Source organism: Pimephales promelas, chromosome 14 (genome assembly GCF_988280905.1).
Source record: "Pimephales promelas chromosome 14, fPimPro1.hap1.1, whole genome shotgun sequence".
In the NCBI taxonomy this organism is placed as follows: Eukaryota; Metazoa; Chordata; class Actinopteri; order Cypriniformes; family Leuciscidae; genus Pimephales; species Pimephales promelas.
In genome coordinates, this window is record NC_142782.1 from 22,284,750 (window position 1) to 22,309,399 (window position 24,650).

General features: G+C 37.2%; 1 protein-coding gene across 1 annotated transcript in view; it reads left to right on the forward strand.

The window, feature by feature from the left end:
- The window catches only part of prex1 (phosphatidylinositol-3,4,5-trisphosphate-dependent Rac exchange factor 1), an 81,434-nt gene that overhangs the window by 14,556 nt on the left and 42,228 nt on the right, over positions 1-24,650 (forward strand). The window contains exons 2-9 of the mRNA XM_039678334.2: positions 14,855-14,920; positions 15,167-15,289; positions 17,586-17,690; positions 18,055-18,156; positions 18,592-18,753; positions 20,834-20,967; positions 21,141-21,256; positions 23,679-23,828. Of these exons, the coding sequence (XP_039534268.1) occupies positions 14,855-14,920; positions 15,167-15,289; positions 17,586-17,690; positions 18,055-18,156; positions 18,592-18,753; positions 20,834-20,967; positions 21,141-21,256; positions 23,679-23,828 (958 nt within the window). The remainder of the gene's footprint in view (positions 1-14,854; positions 14,921-15,166; positions 15,290-17,585; positions 17,691-18,054; positions 18,157-18,591; positions 18,754-20,833; positions 20,968-21,140; positions 21,257-23,678; positions 23,829-24,650) is intronic.

Genomic DNA, 24,650 nt, shown 5'->3' on the forward strand with positions numbered 1-24,650 from the left:
GCGTCTGCCAAATGCATAACATAACATTAATACTGAACTTTTTTTTAATGAAGATAATAGGATTCACTGACATTATTGGATGACATTGACATAGTTTATTGACGTAATTTTTACTGATTGTTAAAGTTGATGATATTTCACACAAAAAAAATGAAAATTGGCATTATTTGCTCATCTTCATGTCATCTCGTTGATTTTCTATGGTTAATTTTGAAAAGTATCACCATAAAAGGATGACAAACGTGGTGCTACAATCTAATTCTTTTGATATCTAGGCTAAGGCTAAGTCATTTGATAGCTTAAAAAAAGGCTGAGGTGTAAGTCATTTGACCACATGCGTTTTTAACTCCATTACCTCTGGAAGTGGACAAGATCAAAACGTTTTAGACCACACCTGTGTTTAGGGTTGTCCACTTGTGATCAGATCCAAGTGTATACCAAGTGTAAACAGGGCCATTGAGTTGAACTGGATCAGGCTAATTTGTCAATCTTTTTTGAGTTTGAGCTAGTTCTTTTCAAATGAACTGGATGTTCATGTTCCCAACTAGAGTAACCATTTGTTAACAAACCTCGCTGATTCAATTTACTGAGTTCAAATTAGTGATTTGGCTGCATGCATCTCTCTGCAGACTGGAACATCATCAGTGAACATTAGATTCACTAAAATTCCCTTCAATTTGGGTCTTTTCTCCACACAAAGATATTGGCTTCGGAAGACCTGGAAAATACTAAACAAGTATTTTTTTTTGGTCATTTTTAGAGCATATAACAGATTGTGTGGCAAATTAAAGATCATTCAGAATATTGAATCATGTCAAATATTAGTCATATATGTCATAATAATAGTGACATAACTGTATTTTATGTATCCATGTAGAACTTCATAAAACCTGCCGTTTGATTTAGTAATAATTCAGTCCGTATGTACTTCAATCTGTCATAACCTCACAGTTGACGTAAAGCATTGGATGTTATGTTATCCTGTGGTTTTTATTTCCTGTGGTGAGAATGGAGAGTCTTCTTGTCCAGCCACCCAAGCCACTCTTATGATGATAATCAATGAAGAAATGACAGATTTGTAGTGCATTTATAATTTGACTCTAATGAAGCAATGCCGCAATGATAATTAAACACTTTGTGGCTTCAGACTGGGATGAATGTGCTGCAATGACATTGAATCCATTATTCTAAAGGGAAGAAGGAATGACATATCAGGAAATTAGGTAATATGCACACACACACACACGCATATGAGCCTGTGGTAAATGACAAAGTAAGCTGCTGCGGGTGTTCACAGCCAAATAAATCCCGGTATACGTCAGTACTCTCTAGAGGTAATTAAACTGTATGTGTGTGTTTGAGTACTCTAACAACCATCTCTCTATGTGAAGTGATAGTGATTGCTGTCTGTTGTCGTCGTATAGGTCAGTTCAGGGTCCACTGTGTCCTTTCCCCCCTGTGGTGAATGAACCCCTGGCTCTCGTGGCACCTTTCCATGTGCTCAATCGCTCTTCCATGGAGATGAGCCCAAATGCCTTCCAGATGGCCAATCCAATCTGGACTGAGATCTTATCTGGACTACCACATGTCAGCCCCAAACCTGTCTATCAGTCATGTCCAATGGTCAATCAGTGTTGGATTTTTTTGTATGCTCAAGCTCTTTAATGATGGGGTGGTGTGACAAACACTTAGGTGTTCTTGCGAATAGGGCTGTTCACGGCAGTGTGATGTACACACCTACCTTATCTAGGAAGCACGCCGAATCAAAAACAGCTAAAACAAAGTGTCCAACTGATTGTTTACAAGACACGCAGCACTATTACTATTCATTCTTAGGATTAGGGGTTTCTGAAAAATGTTGACCATAAGCATTAAACTCTGGTGTGACGTATTCTAAGGAATCAGAATTATTATTACCTGGAGAGATCCAGGTCATATCATAACCAGAAAGTGATGGAACAGATACAGTAACCACATAGCAGCTACCTTTAAAACTGCCTGGCTGCTTTTGTAATTGTTTAATATTATAATTTTTAGTTGCATTTATATATTTATAGTTGGTAATTTTATTGTTACTTAATAATTTTAGTTGGTTTCAAAGGCCCTAAGGATGGTTTTGTGAAGCTTGGCTATTACATTTGCTTAAAGGACTCAAGTGTGCGGACAGTTTATTTATTTTTTATTTTTGGAATTAGTTTCAAAGGCCAAATTTTTTCAATTATCAAATAGTTTTTTAGTTAAGAATAATAACCCAGCCTTGAACCATCTTGAACACCCTTGCAAACACCCAGACAACCACCTGATGATCCGCATCATGTTTTGGGGCGTATATTAGTGAAGTCGATGTTTCTACGATAACAGACTCTAATATAAGTGCATCTAAAAAAATATTCAAAAACGTTGCAAGTTTACTGCGAAAATGGTGCCGGGAACTTCACATACTTACATCAGCGTTTAGTTGACCCTGGTAAGCGCTCATTGTCACAGTTGTAAACATGACCGCTTTCTTCTTACTGTATATGAAGGGGGTTTAGTGTCACAATGACTTTGTTTGCAGGCAGACCATTAAAGAACACGACACGCTCTTCTCCCGGAAATCCTGTAGAAGTCAACCAATCAGATGACTACTTAGAAAATCCTGAAGTGTTAATTGTTGCCATATGCATCAGACATTCAGCCAACGGTCTGTGGGTGTGAGCTCTGAGGCTGAGACTGAGAACACCCTAACAACCACACAGAACATACTGGCCACATAACCACCTTGGACAACTCTAGCAAACAGAGCACGCGAACATTTACATTTATTCATTTAGCTGACGCTTTTATCCAAAGCGACTTACAATTGCTATATATGTCAGAGGTCGCACGCCTCTGGAGCAACTAGGGGTTAAGTGTCTTGCCCAGGGACACATTGGTGTCTCGCAGTGGATTCGAACCCGGAATCTCTCACACCAAAGGCATGTGTCTTATCCAGTGCGCCATCCCCACCCCACCCCACCCCAAAATTGGCAAACACCATTCTCATTTTCTGGGAAATCATCTTCAAGTTCAAGTGCTCTTTAGCATATTCTTGCTCAGCATACCAGTTATATCTCTTCCCTTGTCACTTTCTCTCCTGTGGTGCCATGACTCATTTCCACCCCTGTGAGCAGCTCAAACAGCCATGAACTTTAAAGCCCCTCATAGCGGAAATGCGGGACAGGGGGCCGAACTCAAAGAGGACTTTGTTGCCGCGGCCGCTGCTTGAGGGTGATGGGGAGTCAGAGTCACGAAGAAAGAGGGGCGAGCTCGGATCCCCTCTTTCAAACCTCATCCTCCTGCTACTGGGCTCTTTGTCTCCATTAGCTGGGTCGTGGGCACAAAGAGAGGGTTTTTTCCCCTCTCTCCCCCCTTCTCTCTTGGTTTATTTATTCGATTTCACGCCATGCCGGCCAAAATGGCCCCTTCCTTGCATCCAAAACTACTTCATACCCTTTTGCAGCGAGGCAGATTCTCACAGAGAGCCATGAAAGGGCCCTTTGGAAGAGCCAGGGTGTGTTTTTAGCCAGGCATTCACAGGAAGCGTGAGCATCGGATTCAGGACGTTTTGCTGTTGCTCACGTTGTGGGAACCAGTTTGGGTTGTAAAGATTCTCCTCACTTGCACTGGAGAAAGGGGACAAATATGTGGTTTGGAGAACCTCAGGGGGTTCTTCTGTGACCCTTTACTCACTGTTCATTGAATGCAAAAGTACCAGCAAGTAAACGGCACTGTTTGTTTTAAGCGGGAAAATCAATGTTGGGCAGGATGCTGTTAGTCCTACCATGTGCTGAGACATTTAACTAGAGGAAGGCCTGGTGTTTTAATGTCTGAGGATGTCCTGGACAAAGGCAGAGATGACCTGTCACTTACTATGCTTTATCTCAGAATTGACGAGTTAGTTTCATCAGATACCTTCAGTCCTCAAAGTAGCTACATTTACATCCTCCTAAATAATCAGTGAGTAATCATATTGATGCCCATGTGAAATTCCAATTGACCTCAATCTGAATAAAATTTTGAAAAAATGATCAAATCACATACTTTTTACTTCTCACAAATGTGCACATGTTTATTTATGTCTTATATAATGGTCAGTTGAAGGGACTGAATATTGACAAAATATTTGCTAAAAAAGCTCTTTTGATATATTTTCCAGCTTTCCTTTATGTCAGCAAGCCAAAAACTATAAAAACTAATTATACTCGTGGTGACAAAGTCCGGATTGCAAAATTTAGGGTTCATATAAACAGAAATTTAAAAAAATGAAATCAGATTGGATTCATTCAGACTGAAGAACATGAGCGCATGTAAATATACCTAGGGTTGTGACACATGCAGTCCTGCAATGCCCACTTTTCACAATCCAGTTTTAGTGCCGGACCACACTTTACGTAAAATACATATAAATACTCATGGACAAATTATAGAGTAGGCATAAGGTTGGGTTAGTTGATTGAAATATATATTTAGGCCTATATATTTTTAGAATACCTGAGTTCACTTCATTGTTGTGCATTTAAAACTCCTCTTCATTGTTGTTGCTGTAGAATTACTGCTGATGTTAGAAAAGCATCTGCAGAAGTGTCCGCTGTCATGTACTTTCAGTCTGAAAGCCCTGTTAGTCTGAAGATACTACACTATGAATTTAGATCTGAATTTACACTTTAAAACTATTCTTACAGTGATGAGTTTTCACTGGAAGCAGTGTTGAAAATATTCTTGGCGAGCTATATTTAGAATTACTGGTGATGATTTGTGGTTGTAAATGTGAATGTGTGTAAACGTGAAACATTCTTGTTTGATGTGTCAATATACAGTCGCCATACCCTGAAGGAGAGAGCACTGTAACATGCTTGTCTAACACATTAACCCCTTGGTAGTAGTGTGAGACATACTGTTCATTTTGGTTCTAGCTTTTTAGCGTAAACCATTCGATCATAAAAGCAGCAAACCTGTGCTGCTGAATTCCATGTTTTGACCATACTGTAAAAAAGATGGACAACGCCCCTTCACTCATTTCCATCGGAGAGAACTGAAGTCGCCAATGTCCCAATTTGGCGCTGACATCTTGGGACTTGAGTCTGCGCACTTGCGTTTTCGGGTCCAGACATGCACAGTCGTGAGCAGGAAGTAAAACTGCGAAATCAAGGACGATTTCGATGCGAAATCGAGATGTTTTGGATTCGCTTTTGAGGGCTTGTGCGGCACGGTTAATTTTGACATTCATCTCAGTCAAAAATTGGCCATATTTACTTATGTTAACAATATGAATATGAACAATATTCTTAAAAAGACCACCTTTTAATTTAATTTATCTAAGGCCTTTAGAAAAGTATTTAAAAAAATCTTGCCAGATTGTCATTTGTTGGACCATGATATGACCTGTAGGCTTTAGGTTTAGCATTATTTTCAAGAGCAAGTTGCTTTCGTACATGTTGTTCTGGTACCGCCTGTAAAAACAGCACAACACTTGTTTTTTGAATATCTCACTTCTGTTTCTACATTCGATTAGTAGGAATCACATGCTACAGCGAAGGCCTAGAAGTGTGCCTTAATGCTTTTTGTGTTTCTGCTTTTTCCTTTATCTGAAGCTTCCCTTATGGTGTTAAGCAATTTAGGCTCTCCCGGACCACTGACAAGCTCTTGCATAAAATGGGATTACAGCTATTAGCTATTGTTTTATTTTATTATTTTGAGCTCGCCATTTTCAACAAATTGGCTCAGGATACGATAACGATAATTATCGCGATATAATTTCCTCTTATTACAAAAGTTTTTGATATAATGTTTATGCACTATGCAAATAATGCTGCCCATGCATGTTGCAGACCATTGCATTAGTGCCAATACCAATTTACCTAACTAAGCGCTGCCATTTCTGTTGCGTATCAGAAAGATTAAAACGCAAAAAAAGCCAAACGAAACGGCTGCTTTTTTGAATCGCATAACATGGACCATTTATGAGCTCCGCTTTTTGTTATTAAGCTATGGCAGTTTTTGTGCACTTTATATTATACTAAATGGATACTCTTTTTAATTACAAATACCATAGAAACAATATATTTAGTGAGGTGCAATGCGTGGTTTTACCCGTGGTTCACATGATCCAAATGCAATGGTAGACTCAATTTTACCCTTTTAAAAATGAGGTTGTTACAAATTTGTTTTAATAAAGATGTTACTGTTTTGGTAATGAACATAAATTTAGATTTGCGTCCCAACTCAACTGCCACTATGAAATGTGCGTTTCTAAGAGACAAAACATGTAATATTAATATCGGTGAAATATTCACCTGTTTGGAGAGTATTTATGATGATAAAGAGTAATCTTTTATACAGGAGCAAAAATCTGCTTTTAAACTTGAAAGAAATAAGGATTTGACATTTATTGTGATAATAATCGACTGTTATGAAAAATTTTATCGTGACCATTATTTTAGGCTATATTAACCCAGCCTTACTAACAATCTTAACCTGTTAACTGTCACCCCCCCCTTTTTTGAATAGACATGAAAATGCACATTTCGAACTTAAATGGTTGTAATTTAAGAATGCTTTGGAATATAGACATATGATTGGTCTTGTTTTAAAGAAGACATTTGGCAGATTTTTGTAGAAGTGAAATAAATTAAGAAAATGAAACAGAAAAAAAGTTATAGAAGTTTGAGTTTATGGAAATGTACAATGTTAAAATATTAATTATTCATATTTTACATAAAATATATATTTTCAAAACCTGGGCTACTCTAAAATGGCAGAAATATCAAAGCCAAAAATCTGAACAAGTTGTGTTTCAAATTTTAGGTTGATATCTCAAAAAATGAGCTTTCAGTAAGATTTTGTTTGAGCGCAGTACCAAACTTTTTCACTAGGGCACAATCAGACTCCATTACTGCCCATATAAGGGCGCCTGCATTTCCATTCGTGTTTTGAGTGATATGAACCATTATTTTCACAATTTTCATACAATTTCTGAAGTAGAGATCCTATTCAGGAGTAGCATGCGAAGTTTGGCAGATTTTGATATGAATTGAACCTCTAAGAAACACATACAAAGAACACGCATGTAAGTCATAGCTAGCTGCCACGTCACAAATGGTGAATTTATTATTTTTTTCTTGATATTTTAAACTTTTCAGACCTTTTTTTTCCAAAATAATTGAATGGATTCTATCTTTTGAACTTTTGACATGAAAACAAACTGAGGTATCTACCATTTTTTCATGATTTTTCATGTTTACTGCTATTTTAAAATAAAGGTCTGAACACGCCTTATGAGTATGAAAATATTCTTGTTTTATATTGATAAATTATGGCTCCTCTGTAATATATTTTGAAAATCAGTCACCAAATATGGAAACTAGAGATTGTAAGCTTTCAAATGATATGTAGTTTGTCAATATTATTTAAGGTATTTACTAAGATATTATTGTTTTAAAAATATAGTGACAAACGTCCCACCTGTGGGACGGTGACAGTTAAGTGGTTAAGTGATATTACCTTGTTTAAGTCGATGATTTAGAAGGGCTGCACGTCTTGTTTAAAGAAATTGCTAAGTTTACCCTAGTTTCACAACCAGAGGTTTAAAAAGACCGTGTTGCAATAGCCAGACTTGTCCCTTATTTCAATAGAGTGCCACTGTATTGGCCACGTGTGACAGACTTTACGTGCTTTTAAATTGCATTTGGTTAAAACAGGATCTCAATGACACGAGAATATTCTAGTAGTAGGTGAGTGTCTGGACCCCTCCCCAATTTTTTGCTGTAAAATACATTTGTTCACAATTAACCAAAGGGGAATTTTTACAGTGAACTAATGATGTGAATTTTGACATTGTGTTCCATATCCCAGTACCCATTGATTGTCCACCGTACTTTTTTCCACCGTATGTGGCCTGGTGCTGCTAGGTCAACCAGAACAGTGCTAGTCTCGACGTCTGCTAGTGGCAGAAGTGGTGGCAGCAGGCTCTTGACCCTCAGTCCTGTTGGGAGAGGTTGAAGTCCATGACAGCATATGGCCAGTCTGGTTTGGTCCACCTTACTGTCTGACCATCTTTGCCTGACTGCTTCACATCAAACAATAGGCTTGTTGCCCATGTCTGACCTTCTGTCTTTCCACAATTCAGCGCGGCTGGTGGCTTAGATCTCCAGTGATGTGAGATGGGAAAGTACATCAGTCAGATTTCCATCTCTTTTAGCATAGTTGCACGAATAATAGTGTGAATTCACAGCGTTTTACTCTGTAAAATTATATTTGTGTCTCTCCTAGGAGCTTCACTTCCCTCACATCAAGAATGGCATCAAACACACTATTCCCTAAGGTTTTGAAGTCTTTGAGCCTGAACTTTTACCTTAGTCAGTGTGTCGAATGGATTTGTGATTAAACGCTTCAGCGTTTATCAGAACCCAGATTTTTCCACTGTTTTAGCAGCGCACTGGCATGCATGTGGCCTAATTCTCTGCGCTGACAGGCACGGACCACACAAAGCTTCTTCACACCGCACCGTTTCCTATCTAGAGTCATATCCTTCCTCTTTTTGTTTTTCGTAAAGAGAGCTCAACATTATTTCCCCCTTCCTCACAAAGTTTCAACTCAGTTCATCCATTGCGCTGATTTTGGGTGGCGTTCATTCTTTAAATTACATTAAATAACCTTGATGTTCTAAAGGAAGATTCTCATTTCCTTATTACACGCATTTCCCAAACAACTGGAAAGTGAAAACCAGATCATCTTTACTGAATCATCTTCAAATGGAGCGCACAGGTTGCAATGTTGGTTATGTGAAATACTATATAATTAAACAACAGCCAGAATTTCACTAAACATTTTAAAGAGTTGAAATTTACATTATTACGTCTCACATGCTTCAAGTTTCTTGTTTAATGTAACTATCATGTTTTGGCACATATTATCTTACAATTTTGTATACTGATTAAATAATGTGCCAAGAGAAAGTTGATATTACTTCTGGTTCATCTATTATAGCACACTAAAAATAACGTTCTGTGCATACTGCACTTTTTTATTGTACGTTATGTTAGTGTGCTATTTCAAACAGCCAATCTAATACATTTTCATTGGTCCATACTTGCAGAAGGCAACACATTGGCATTGCTGATGTCGACTAATTGAGTTTCAGTGGTGTTTGTTTATCAGAGAGGGACTAAGTGGTGTGTCTGTTTGCATGATAATGAAAGACTCTCGTCTGTTAGAGAGGCCGTAAAGGAGGTCATTGGAGTGGCTCATCGCCGTTCAGTGTCAGACCGCTCCAAGAGCGAGCAAGTGTTGCTCTTGGACAAATGTCTCTTCAGGCTCTTGAGGCAGAGATGTGCTGGGTGAAAGTGAATGGATTTCACTCATGTCCTTCTCTCAGCTCTGAGAGTCTGGTATAGATCTGCCCATGTACAATTGTTAGAAACCTGAACCACAGCTGGTTCAGTTGCATCTGAAAGGTTCAGGTTTTTTTCTGCTGATGGCACATTGTTGTTCATACTTGGATTTAGGCTACTTAAATTGAGATTTAAGGTACATATAATGTTCATAAGTATAAAAAAATGTCCTTCCAGGTACAATGTGCATTTTTATGAACCTGTTTTGAATGAATATTCTGGGTTAATGCTGAAGTTAAGGTCTTATTTGAGTCCAGTCACCACCGAAAATATTTTTGGTTCCTCAATTTGTAAAAACAAAACGTGCTGACAGCAATGCACATAACATAACTGTTTTGAGGAAATTATTTGCTGCCGTTGTCAATAGTGTTTAACTCGAATAGGAAAATTCCTTTAATGTAAACATGGTTCCTAGGACGGCACCGCTGTGAAAGATATTGCCATGACTACAGGCCCTATAACGATGCCACATTTACTTTACATTGATATTCTGTCCAGGCACGTCCATTCCAAATGGGCTTACAGGAATGTGTATCATCACAAACGAGTGCATGTTCAGTGTACGTTTTTCACAGTTTCCATGTGATATGTTTATTGGCAGTAGTCCATTCTCAATACAAGGGTGAAAGGCCGTGCAAACTTACGAACCACTTTTTTACCCTTCTATCTCAATAATGGCAATCATTGTTTGATAAGGCACTAATTTAAAGGAAAACCATCTAAACAAAGAACAGTGTTGATGTATTGTGTGTGGGAAACAGCAGCCTTTTTGTTGCGGAAAAGGTTTGTTCTGCCTTTTCCTTCCTGAAATGCAAGAGGCCAAGGTCTCGCTCCTGTCATTGAATTAGTCTCAGTGTTTGGTTAAGGTCACCCTGTGTTGCAGGTGGCAAAATTATAATGTCTGTTTCCTGGCAAAGCATTTAATTGAGGGGGGAAAGAGTCCGCGAACAGCTTGTTTCCTTTGTGGGGACATATGGACACGTTCATGCTCTTCTACATCTAATAGCCTGTGGCTATTCTACTGTGTGTAACTCTATTCCCCTGTCTCTCTTACCAGCTGGGCAGAACAGTCTTCAAAAATGTAAACCTCATCAGAGTGCTTACAATTACTTAATAGTTTTTCAAATTCTGGAATCTGGATACATGTCTCTGCAGAAGATTTATACATTTTTAACATATTTAAATGTATTAAAAGTTGATAAGGATTAGTTTAATAATGTAATTAAACACAAATCATCTGACTGGAATATGAATATTAATATATATATATATATATATATATATATATATATATATATATTACATTTTAATTTTATTATGTATTTAATTTTATTTTTTTAATATAATAAGTTTCAGCTTAAGTGTGCAACTATTAGCACAAGTTGTATGTATGTGTGTGTGTGTGTGTGTATATATATATGTATATATATATTTTATTTCTATTTTTTTAGTCAATCTATTTTTCTCAGACTTGTAGACTTTTGATGAGAGTTTCATCTCTCAAACTTTTTCTTTGTTTTTTTTGTTTTTCTTTTTTGTGCAATTTAGTCTTTCAATTGCCCCCATTGCGGTTTTGCTCGCTCTCCTCTACATGTCAAATGCATCTGTAATGTCTGAAGTCTGTATGCACTGAAGTTTCCGTTTTGAGAACGTAATGAGACTAATACTGTATGTAGAGTTCAGTCCTCTCATTTAGTTTTGTTCTGGCTCTTTTTTTATTGATGATGAAATGAAATGCAGGCTGAGGCTCATCTGATTACAGGAAGCTTGAAAAAATAGCTTGTAAATGTGCAATATTTCATTAGCTCAGTGTCTTTTACCTCTTTGAATCGGAATGAATTAATTCATTTTTCATTTTTTTTTTTTTTGCAAACATGCCCCCGGTCGCACCTGTCATCCTCTGCTGCTGACTTCACACTCTCCGTTGCCCAGAGAACAGTAACGGTTGCTATGGATTCACAACGCAGCCTTGTAGTGGTTGTTTAGTTGTTTATTTTTTGACGTAAGCATGAGTGATGCTTTAAAAGGCCAGAGAAGGGCCAAATCAAGCATAGGAAGGCCTGACAGGGAAAATCAAACTCTTAATGGTGTTATTATTTCTCATATCCCAGCTTAATGTGCACAGAGTGCTATAAGTACCCTGAAAAGTGTAGACATTGTGAATCTGTGGAGCTATTAAAGCATGTTTGTTGAGAATTCTGACCAGCCTAATCACATTAACGTTGGCTCGACCAATGGCATGAGTTTAGGGGGAGGGCTGACCAATAGAGATGGGAAGAGGGTTACAGTTTTAATCTGTTAATTATTTATTTGAAATATTGAAATCTCTATCTCTTCTCCATCTGTGCTATCCAAACACCGCTGTTGTACTTCACACCCTTCGTTCTGGTTGTGGTGCAGTTTGGAGATGTACATCCAGTCTCTCCCTCAGGCTGAGTCACATGGATGACCATTTTATGGATGAATGTGGATGGGCCACATGAGAGATTGAATTAGCGCACGCCTGAGGCTCAGGCTCCTCCCCTCCCACTGCCTCAGGTACTGTGACAAACAGCACGGCCCCCATCATCACCACCAATATTACACTGTCAATAACAAATGGGTTCAGGGCCCTTCTGGGAGATCTGATGTACATTTACTTCAGTCAAACTATCTAAACCTGTGCCTTCAACAATGATTTCCCAAACGTTATTTTTCGTTGTGCTTAATGCTGCCTTCACGTCATGTCCTGATTACCTGATTACCGTAACCTTGCAGTCAGGTGGTACAGTGGCAAGGTGGTACAAGTAAGAGGTTTCAGAAAATTTCCATCTTACAGTTACAAGCTGTAATTACGAACTCTACGAGGACGTGAACACTTTTTAGAAGTTGAAATCTCGCAATTACAATATTTCAACATGGCATGAATGCGTACGACATTTACATGGATAGTTCACCCAAAAAAAATCGTTAACACTTTGCAATAATGTTCTTTAGTTAACATTAGTTAATGTATTAACTAACATGAAGTAACACTGAGTAATACATTTATTACTGTATTAGTTAATCTTCTTTGTTAACGTTAGTTAAAATACAGCTGTTCATTGTTTGATCATAGTTCAGTGCTTTAACTAATGTTAACAAATACAACCTTTGATTTTAATAAATGAGTAAATGTTGAAAAGAATTTTAACTAGGATGAATACATGCTGTAAGTATTGTTCATTCTTAGTTTATGTTAACTCAGGTAGTTAACTAATAAACCTTATTGTAAAATGTTACCGAATTTTGTCATTTACTCACCCTTTTTGTTACTGAAAATTGTCACTTACAGCCTCATATTGTTCCAGACCTGTATGACTTTATTTCCACTGCAGAACACTGATATTTTGGTTTTTGAAAAAAACTTTTGACTGTTTTTGTTCATATAATGAAAGTTAATGGGGTCCAAACAGTAAAAGAAGCACTAATAACATTCTTTCAAAACTTCCTCTTTTATGTTCCATAGAGGATAGAAAGTAATACAGAGTGAGTAAATGATACAGAACTTTAATTTTGAGGTGAATCCCTTTGTTTAATCAAGTGTTTCTTAAGACGCGAGCATGTGATTTCACATGATGTTTACGGCTAAATGTGTCTTTACAAACAAACGCTTTTAGTAGCATAAGTTGACATGGTGAATGTCTTCCAGAGATGCAGAAGTGTGACCGAGATTCAGTCTGTCATTATCAGAGGGAGGCCGTGGGGTGGCGAGTGCTTCTCATTAGATGTTTTGTCCTGTCATTTTGGTAAAGGAAAAAAGACATGATGGTCAGCATTAAAGTCGCCTTTAAAATCCACGAGAGAAGGACGAACAAGAGGGACAATATAATTAGAGAGATTTTTCTAATGAAAATGAAAATCAAAATGAATCAAAGAGAAAGATGGAATGGAAAAAAAACAACAATAGTCATGTGGCAAAGGTGAAATCGCTCAGGATGGGCCTTTAGCTGTCGTGTTGCTGTGGGAGACCATCGGAGACAATAGCTGGAGTGACGGGTAATTTAACAGACACTAGGGCGGAATGAGTAGAGAACGGTTAGCAGAACGGTTCATTGCTGCTGCTTGCCGCTGATGATACCTGTTTTACAGACCTAGAATTAGAAACAGTCAGTGATTGACAGACTCTCTTTCTACAGGGGAGACTCTTCTAAAACTGTTGAAATTGAGACTAGAGAATTTAGAGTCTCTTCTGAAACTGTGATGCTCAACCCATTGCTTTGGTTTTTCTATCAGATTCTCAACAAAGTAAATTAATTTATTGTTAAATGTGCCTGTGTCTACAGTTATTTTACCAATCAAATACACTGTTTACTTGCAGAGGTGTTCTAAATGTGTTTCAATGGTTCTCAACCTGGCGGCCTCAACAAACTTCCAAGGGATACTAAAAATCACTTAAAATTATTTAAAGTAAATCAAAATAAGCACGCCAAAACAACAAAAAATGTTTTATCTTAATTCACCTCAACTGTTTTTTCTTTTCTTGTTTTCTTCTTTTTTTTCTTTTAAGAACTAGGGTTCCCACTGTCTTGAAAAACCTTGATAGAGTGAGTGTGTTTATACAATATGAGACGGGCCTACCTCATGGTTTACAGGGATCTCTTAGAGGGTGAACCAAGTACCACATGTTCCTGGATCAACTTTCCAATCAACCAATCATATCTGAGGGATACGTTTACAGTTTATGTCAAGTTTAGGCATAGAACCAGGGTGTACTTAAGTACTTAAACATCAGTGTTATTCACCTATCATTACTCTCTAATTTTAGGGAAAAGTTATGGGTAGGGTTAGGTTTAGGGGTTGAGATTGGGTAAGGACTACATTTTGGGAGAGGAATGTTGATCCAGGAGCATGTCTTACTTGGCAAAATCACGGTGACCTCTCTTAGAGATTTGCTGTCCTCCACTGATAATGATTGAACGTTTATAATGAGTTTAAACAGCTTTGCCTTATTTACTTGCTGTAAATGTTGAAATAAATTGTTACTTTGAGTTTTGTGTTGCTGATATGTTTTCTGTGTTTGTGTGCCTGTTTGGGTAGCAGGCCTCACGTTCTTTTATTGTCGGCACAGACTTTGTATGCAAACAAGATCTCTTTGTAAAGTTTCTGATCATTTATCTATCTTACTCTTCTGTTTTTTTCTCTCTTTTGATATGAACCAAACCATTTCCAGTAGAGCATACAGTACATGCAGTTTGACTTCACACCGTTGTGTGTATTTGTCACTAAAGCTGAAAGTTGAGTCTCCAGTTAGATATGCAGGCTGAAAAGGGTGTAAACCTACAGGAAGTGTAACAACTTCAAAAAATGAATTTATGTCTGGCGGCGACCATACAAATCTGCCCCACCTTTTCACACCGCAGTGATTCCACATGTAAACACTAACTTTTTTCTCTCTTTGTCTCTCTATTTTTGTATATCAACAGGCTTTTCTCCAGAGAATTAAACAGACTGCAGAAAACCAACAATGTCTCACTCCAGAGCAGGTCAAGGTAAAACCCCATTAACACACACTAAACATGCAGAATTATTATTTATATAAAATAATAATTGGGTCCAACAAGCAATTGGACACTTAAAACATTTCTAAATGTTCATTGCATTAGATCAAACAGTGTGGAAACAAATTATGCTAGAGCAAAACTAGCTTCAGTTTTCTTGCCATTTTGCAATTGTGGATGTATGGAGTTGGTCTACATGATCCACAAAGTAAAACTTTGTCTCTTACTTTCACACAGATCTTGTTTTCTAACATCGAGTCCATTTTGGATGTCCATTATGAGTTTCTTTCCGCTCTGGATGCCAGTTTGCAGCCTGAACCCCAGCCGCACCATTCTCTCGGACATGTGTTCCTCCAGTTTGTGAGTCCCTATGATTGCATTTGAAATCATCTTTGAACTAGTGCTGCTTAGCAGTTGATTTACTATGATTTTTTAGGTTTTTTTTTGGTTAAAGAAAACAAATATCTTTTTTCCACTCCATCCCAGTGTGGTATTGTTCCTAGTATACTAAATCTGAATGCTTAAAATACTATCAGCCCTGAGACTGCTTCCCCCTCCCTATGGTCTTTCTGAAAAAGTGCGTAAACGTGGAACTTGTCGGACACGTGACCGGTAGCAATACTGTTAGAGACACTGAATTCCAATTTTAGAACAAACGTTCAATTGCTGTCTACATTTCTAGCTTCTTAACTATTCTGTATAAGTAAAAAAAAAGATATGATAATGATGACATTCAGTGATTTTATTGATTCATTAATTTTTCAGTGATGGCTGCCAGTATCATTTAAAGCAATGAAAATTAAATCCAGTGCTTTAATTCTATCCATGGTTCTCACAAGAAACGTTTTGGGTTTGGCATGTGTACACGACCTTTGACCAAGTTCACTGAAACATTCTGAGGTTTAACCTCAAACTAGAGTGAATTTCCTCTTAATTGGGCTGTGTATGTATGCGTGGATGTGTTTTTGGATGAACGGTGTTATAAAGCATATGCCAGAACAGATGTTCGCCTCGTTCATGCTGTGATGCTGCCAAACTCTCTCATTACAGGTGCTTTGGTCTGGAGCCCTGAGGGCCCAACCAGAGTACTGGCGCACACACACATAAAGACACACATTGCATTATACACTAATGCAAATGGAAAAACCTAGACAAGTACACACATACATACATACATGCAAATAGACAACACACACATGAAGAGGTTGAAAAGAGAAAGCATGAAAATGGAGATGCATTGTAAAGATAAAAACGGGCGCAACAGCTCTTTAACCACACAGTGCCTCTGGAATCCCAGTATCGTTTTCTTACCCTGTCAGGATGCCTTAAGCACCCACAGCCGCTAGGATTCACATCGTCCCTGTCAAGGTTACAGTGCCTACACAGACTGTTCCTGTGGAGCCTGGATAAATGACATCCTACCTTCACCACATGCATCTAATAAACTGTCACCTCAGTTTTTCTGGACTTTTTAACCAGACACGCACACACACATACACACACACACACACACACACACACACACACACACACACACACACACACACACACATATATAATGTACCATTTTTATTTTTTAAATTACAATTTATTGTATTGTTTTTCTATTTTAAAATATATTATTGTCTGTTTTTTTTATTTTTATAAACCAGTTAATAAGTGCCTTCCAATACTATTTAAAAAAACCCTGCAGGTTGCATTGTAGTGCAGAGCTGGCATGATCAATCAAGTTTTTATTTGTTTGAAAAGTTTTGATCAGTACATAGTATTCATACTTCCACCATATGGTTATTTAAAATTGTAAAAATCAAGAGTGACTAGGTGTCCAGAATTTTAACCAGTAACCTAGTAGAGATTTGTTTTTATTACAACAGACCTGGATCAAAGGTTTGCTCACTTTTAAGTGCCCGAAGATGATTGCTATTCTTTTTTTTTTTTTTAGCTTGCAGCTTCCTATTTCCATCTAGTTTTTGCGACCCATAGAGAAGGTGTGGCTTTCAGGCAAAACCTATGCACTTCGATTTCACTTCCTGTGTTTCGAATAATGTAGGGCAGAATGACAGCGCCTCATTGCATCTCTGGCAGTTTCACTACATTCTTATGTCACTTTTCATCTCAGTACCTGAGTAAATGGTTAAAAAGGTTGTGTATTAAACTATTCAAAGACAGCTAGACAGAAATATGTATTATTTATTTAGTGTTTCCCATATGAGCTGAACAGGGCTGTCGCTAAAATTCACAGGGCCGAGGATTTTATGGGTGGACTGGACTCCTTTTATCAGAGGGCATGCCTGATTGGCACAAAGTATGTCCCTGAACATGAGATTTAAAAATGGGAATGTGCAAAACCACACCAAAATGGGTGTGGTGATGGCGCACTGGATAAGATACATGCCTTTGGTGTGAGAGTCCCGGGTTCGAATCCACTGAGACACCGATGTGTCCTTGAGCACTTAACCCCTAGTTTCTCCAGAGGCGTGCGACCTCTGACATAAATAGCAATTGTAAATTGTTTTGGATAAAAGCGCCAGCTAAATGAATAAATGTAAAACTAAAAAGATATATAAATCTGTAAGGGGTTGGTCTCATTCCAACCAAAACCGAACACATTTAACGAAGAGGTTTTTAAAGTGTGATTCTCCTCTCTCCACTGCAGAGGGAACGTTTCTCTGTGTACGGGGAGTACTGTAGTAACCATGAGAAAGCACTCAGACTACTGATGGAGCTTAACAAGATCCCTCAAGTACGGACTTTCCTGCTGGTAAGCACCTTATATATAATTTTCAGAGAAAATTCATTACATCATATTCTGATGAAGGTCCATCACACATGAGTCTGGTCACATGTCAGTTTCAACTCTGTAATACTGATGCAGATTACATTAGTGAGTAAAGCAAATAAACATTAGTGGTTGATCAATTTACCACAGGAAATAAATTGATCTCCAAAACCTATTGAAGTGAAACTGATACACAAACGTATTTAACTGTACAAACCAGGATGTGAGATGGTGCCTATTTATTGCTTTCCATGGAAACTCACCGTATTCTCAACATGAATCAGTTTAAAGGGATGTTACACAATTTAAATCATAGCATATGTTGTGTTTTTTTTTTTTTTTTTAGCACCTCATGTTGTTGGGAGGTAAGAAGAGCACAGATGTTCCTCTTGAGGGGTATCTCCTCTCTCCCATCCAGAGGATCTGTAAATACCCTTTGCTACTAAAGGTATGGGCATTTCAAGCAAGTGCATTGTGGGTTATATTGTTTTGTTTATTCTGTAAATACTACTCTGCAACATTCTGATAATATTACATAAAACGCTAGAGCTATTTATGTATGACAAGACAAGCAAACCTAAAAATGTGCATGAAATGACATTCGCAACACATTTTACTTCCCAAATGTGAAATTTGGATATTTGAGGAAAAAACTGTTGGGTGGCACTTGCTTTTTTAAGTGTTTTTAAAAGAGAAGTTTCTTATGATCACAGAAGGCCTCTATCTTGCGAATAAGACCAGGAATGTATATCTCAAAAGAAATTAGGGAGAAATATTGAGTTCATGTTGACTTGAAATAGTGTCTTGTGTACAGTATCTGAAGCATATCAGCAGATGTGTGTAACTGTGTAATACAAGCATGTACCTGCTGTCTTCCCTTCAGGAACTTTTGAAGAGGACCCCTAAGAAGCATTCAGATTACCCAGCGGTAGAAGAGGCCCTGCAGGCCATGAAAGCGGTGTGCTGCAACATCAACGAGACCAAGCGACAGATGGAGAAACTAGAGGCTCTTGAGATACTACAGTCACACATAGAGGGCTGGGAGGTGAGACATGTTTTGTAATTGTCATATCATATGGTGCATTATTTTTTACTGTTTCCTGGTTGATGGTTTTAAATGAACAGACTAGAACCACTAGTTTGTATCTTATAAAAAAAAACACGCCTTTATTTAGGGAAGTTCCTCTATGACAGTATGCTTTGTGTTTATGAGCATTTTTAAGCAAAGCCTCGGAAGAATCCCTGATGTGGACATGATCAGTGTCGCCTTGTGTCTGCTGATGACATTTTCTTAGGCCATATCACAAGCAGGAAGAGGAAGTCTAAACATAAAGGCCTGTTACCATGGATATCCTTTAGTTTTGTGTAACATGCAACAGTGTGCCACCACAAGCTCACTTTCCCTTCTTCTCTCTTTGCTCGTCTCTCCCGGCCTCCTTTTCTTCATCATCGTCTCTATACCATAGTCACTTTGTCTTCATCCTCTCTTTCTCTCACTCTTTGTGCCCTGTCCATTAACCCTCTTTATTGATTTATCTGATGCAGTACTGAGTGGTTGGACAAAGTGGGGGATTTTCTGTAGCCCTAAGTGTACTTAGATAGTTAATTTTCACAATTTAGTGCATACAGTGCATTCTTTCTTCTGTCGTTATTGTCCATTCCCTTTATGCCTCTGTGTCCATTCAAGATGGGGATTATTTAATCATAATTTGAAATTTGGGTAACACTATAGTTTAGGGTCCATTTTCCACTATTAACTAGTTACTTAGCATCCATATGACTATGATATTGCCTGTTTATTATTTATAAATCCCATATCCATGATCTGCATGACTATTCTAATAACTTAGGCAAAGGCAAAAGTTATAGTTAATAATTAGTTAATAGTGAGAATCGTACCCTAAACTGTAGTGTAACTGAAATTTGTTTTTATAGTCCATCCATACGAATTTAAATTGTCATCATTTACTCAACCTCATGTCGTTCTATATCCATATTTCTTTCTTTCTTCTGTGGAACTCAAAGTAAAAAATGTTAAAGAATGGGTCGGATACTATTTAACATATAATAAATGTTAATGTGGGCCGTCGAACTGCAAAGGGAGAAGAATAAAAACAAAATTCCAAACAAAAGGTCTGTAAAAGTTTGATAATACTTATGGATTATAGGGCTGAAGTGATGTGGACCAAACGTTTATAGCGCTTCTGCTCATAATGGAGCTCGACATCCTGGATCTCCATTCATTTTTATTATATACAACAAGCGGCGAGTGATTTCTTCAACATTTCTCCTTTTGTGTTTCACTGATTTAAGTAACATTAACGATTTCAATGCTTCTGAGATCATGTATAGATAACATTAAACATTTAACGCAATATAAAACAAGAGCTTAAAAGGCAGGCTGTATTTCGCTTCAGATATAGAGTGTATTAGGATGTGTGGTCTGATTTAAAAGCAAATGCATTAGGTTTCCATTTAGTCCAGAGTGTTTCACCTTTATAGGTAAATAGTGCAGAACAAGCGGGAAGCAGATTCCCATCTCTCTAATTGACCCGTCTGGGCATGCCATTGATTAAGCAGAGAAAATGGAGTCTGCTTATCAAACACACTCACACACGCCCACACCTGCGAAGCTTAGAAAATCACATCCTGTTCAGTGTCGGCACGGACTGCGGCGTCCGAGTGGAATCAATTTGTAATGGTCCTGGATATTGAGCAGGACACAGTATGTGTTACCAAAACCTGTCTGGCTACTTCTGTCCCCTTAAAGAGAGAGGGATCACTGCTTTTTATTTGTTTTGGATTTTTTTCAGTGGGAGAGAGGCTGCTCTTCTCATGGAAGGCCATTATTAATGACCAGATTGTAATTATTCAAAATTAAATTAGACACTCTCACTGTTAATAAAACACAAGGAAAATGTCCACCTGTTGAACGAATTGATCGACTTAACAGTTAGTTTGAATAAATGATGGCAGCATTTTCTTTTTCTTTTTCTCCTGCTGCTTTTAGCTCTGATGAACACGGGCAGCTAAACACTTAACTAAAACATTCATAGTGGAATTACTCAGTAGAAAAATCTGCCATGTGTAAAGATTTTTCTTTCTTTCTGTTTTTTATTTTCCAGGGGACAAACTTGACCGATATTTGCACGGAACTGCTGCTCCAAGGCAATCTGTTGAAGATATCAGCCGGAAACATTCAGGAACGAGTCTTCTTTCTGTTTGACAACCTCCTAGTCTACTGCAAGAGGAAGTCCCGGTAAGGCCTTTTATATGCTTTTGAGTCATCTATTAATCTAGTCTCTGATATTGGTAACTTAATTACACAATGTATTAGAGTGTGTTATGGTTAAACACTTGACAAAACCATCAGGTAGATATATAGAAACTAAATAATACTTGTCTAATTTTTCCACTCTTTAAAAAATCCAGAGTTTCAGGGAAGAAATCCACCAAAAGGACGAAATCCATCAACGGGCCGCAGTATGTGTTCAGAGGCCGCATTAACACGGAGGTCATGGAGGTCGAGAATGTGGAAGATGGAACTGGTAGGTTTTAAAGGGTGTGTGTGTGTGTGTGTGTGTGGTGAGCCCATGAAATCAGGTAGACGCTACAGAACCCCTCTAGCAAATAAAAATATGTTTAAGAGGTCTTTTATCCCAAATGCTGTTAAAATCCTCAACTCGGTAAGCAAATGATCATCCAAATGACTACAGTATGAAATGTGATTAATTTGTATCTATTTAACTCATTTTTAGTATTTATTTTTCTATGAACTGTGCTCTGTGTGTTTTTTATGTCTTTGTTTTTATGTCTGTATATTTATCTCAATGGTTGGTGAGCCAAAGACAATTTTCCACCCTGGTGGACAATAAAGATATTATTATTATAAAGATATTATTATTTTTGTGCTGCTTGGAGGATTAAGTAGTCGTTAGCTTAGCATCATGCTAACGTCAAAGACTATTCAAATATTTAAAATATTCAAGCCAAGTCTCCCGTGCAGTTCACTAGTTTTTTTTTTAAAAACTACTGTGTTTGTGCCCTTTCATACAAATATTTCTTAATTTATTGGGTTGGTAAGATGTTTTTGATAAATAATACAATTTTATGATTTAATATATTTTAAAATGTAATTGATTCATGTGATGGCAAATCTGAATTTTCAGCATCATCACTCCACAGTCTTCAGTGTCACTTGATCCTTCAGAAATCATTCTAATATGAACATTTATTCTAATAAGAAACATTTATTATAATTATCAATGATGATGATATTTTTGTGATAACTGTGATGCTAAAAATCGTACTGACCCCAAACCTTTGAACACTAGTGTATAAAGCAACTTTTTCAAGGGATGTGTTAGGGAGTTTCCTGCGTAATATCCTTGTTTTTTTTCCATCTGATCACCATGTGATGCTTATGAACATCACAAGGAACAAAAAAAAGCACTTCAGCTTTTGCAATAGAAATTAGTGGCACTGTGGCCTGAAGATAAGATCATGCAGGGCTTCTTAGAATTGAGCACTTCGCATTTAGCACCTCCGCTGAGCTGACCGCCAAGGGGCCGTCGTCAAAGGTGCCATTCAGCTGTCGGGCCGAGCATGAAATTCAACTCTCGGGGGAAGTAACGGCTGCTCTTCTCACCTTTTGCTCTTAGTCTTTCACCACACCTTAAGTAGCAGGGTGGAAGTGCAACTTCTCTCTCTTTCTCTCTGAGCCACAAAGAAAAACATCCTTTCTGAAAAACAAGCCATAGGGCTGTCAAAGTACCAGCCGAAACCACACGTGCCATCAGTTGATACGGCCAATGTGAGACGTGTTTTGTATTTCAGTCCTCTCTTTCAGTGTCATGTTTATCAGGGCTTGTCACATGACACTCCACATCGGGTGTAAATGTATCATTTAGCTGATCTGTTTTGCCTTCTTGGATAAGATTAAAGATAAAGTGACTCGCATGTTGTGGGTGAGGAATGAAGATAATGTGTTTGAATTTCAGATATTCATCCTAATTGCATGTTTATAGTGATGTTTCAAGGGAGATTGTGAGAGTTATGACCAAAATCTTATGTCACGCTATGAGTCATATTATATCCCAATTAAGATTTTTGCTGTAAAATTATAATTGTAAATCAAATGTAAAAACCTTTTTGTATGATTTATAATAATAAAAACATTTTATATACAGTTTAAGTGAATTTCCAGTAAAAAAAATATTGAACCAAACTAAAGTAAATACATACAATCATTGTGAAAAAGCAGCAGCACCACATTATGTAACTATTGAGTGAAAAACAAATGACTCAAAACAGTAAAACTAAAACACTTATAACATTGACTGTATTGAAAGAGTCACAAATAAAATGGCTCAACATTTGCGCATATTTTTCACATTATTCCATGTCTCTTTATCGCTGTCACATTTAAAGCATGGCAATTTGATCTGCTTGTTCTGACTGAGGTATTGTTTTAATTGGAAAACAATCAGATAATGCTTAGATGGTGTTTATTACAGAGCCAGACTTATGTGCCAAATGCGATTACTCATAAATTCTCTCCAGTTTTATACGAGCTAAAAGCCTTTGTCAAATCCTCTCAGTGCACAGAAGTCTATTTATACTACCTCAACAGTACCCACTGCTCATTACCTATTCCATACCTCATCCATTTCTCCATATAAATCACCTCCTGTCAAATCTGGGTTAAAATTGGACTAAACCCCTCACTCACACACATGCTACCCGTCAGTATTTGGTTTAATGGTGGGAGTGATGCTGAGATGCATCTTTAAGGATTTCTCTCTAATGGGAAAGTTTAACCTTTTTACATTATTAATGCTACTAGATTGTTTACTACTCATTTACTAATGGTAAGAGGAAAAGTAAATGATTTTGATTGATCTGGTTTATTTAGATCTCAGTGAGCAGCTTTTAACAAATACATGTTCATGTTTTTCATTGTCTTTCTAGCGGACTATCACAGTAACAACTACACGGTGACCAATGGCTGGAAGATTCACAACACGGCCAAAAACAAGTGGTTTGTGTGCATGGCCAAGAATGCTGAAGACAAGCAGAAATGGCTAGACGCCATTTTAAAGGAACGTGAACAGAGAGAGAGTGAGTAGATTTACTCTGGTTTGCCATTGTAGAGTATGCAAATTAAAATCATAAAATAACACCAGTTAAATGTAAATCATATTAAAATGCGTTGTGTACTTTCTGTGTGTTTCTGTGGATTCCTGGGATAGTTCCATTAAAATATAAAAAATATAATTTACTTACCCTCATGTTGTTCCAAATCGGTATGAATTTATTTCTTCTGTTGAACACAAAAGACTTTGCGAAGACTGTTGTTTCCCAAACAGTTAATGGACCCCATTGACATATTTTTTTTTTCTCTCCGTACGGTGGACTGTTTGGTTACTGACATTCTTCAAAATATCTTCTTTTGTGTTCACCAGAGGAAATAAATTGTGTGTAAATGATTTAGATGAACTATCCCTTTAAATTGGTCCCTTTCGTAACTTTTATTTTTCATTTATTTTTATTTTTTGTACAATAAAGATCAATGAAGACAAATCAAACAAAATATTACCAAATTTCGGATACATGATACTCCAGTAGGCTGTCAATTTAACATATTTTTCTTACAATTTAACATTTGGTAAATATTTATTTTGTAAGTAATAATGTTAAAATTAAATCATTTTACTAATAATTAACTTGGTAATTATTCTAAAATAATTTAAGTTATTTTGAAAAATAATTAATTGCCAGTACTAGTCACAATGTTTAGTAAAGAATAATTTTTTGATTCAATTATTGTCAAAGCAATTATTTACAACTCTTAAAGGAGTAGTTCACTTTTCAAAAAACTTTTGCTGATAATTTACTCACCCCCATGTCATCTAAGATATCCATGTCTTTCTTTCTTCAGTC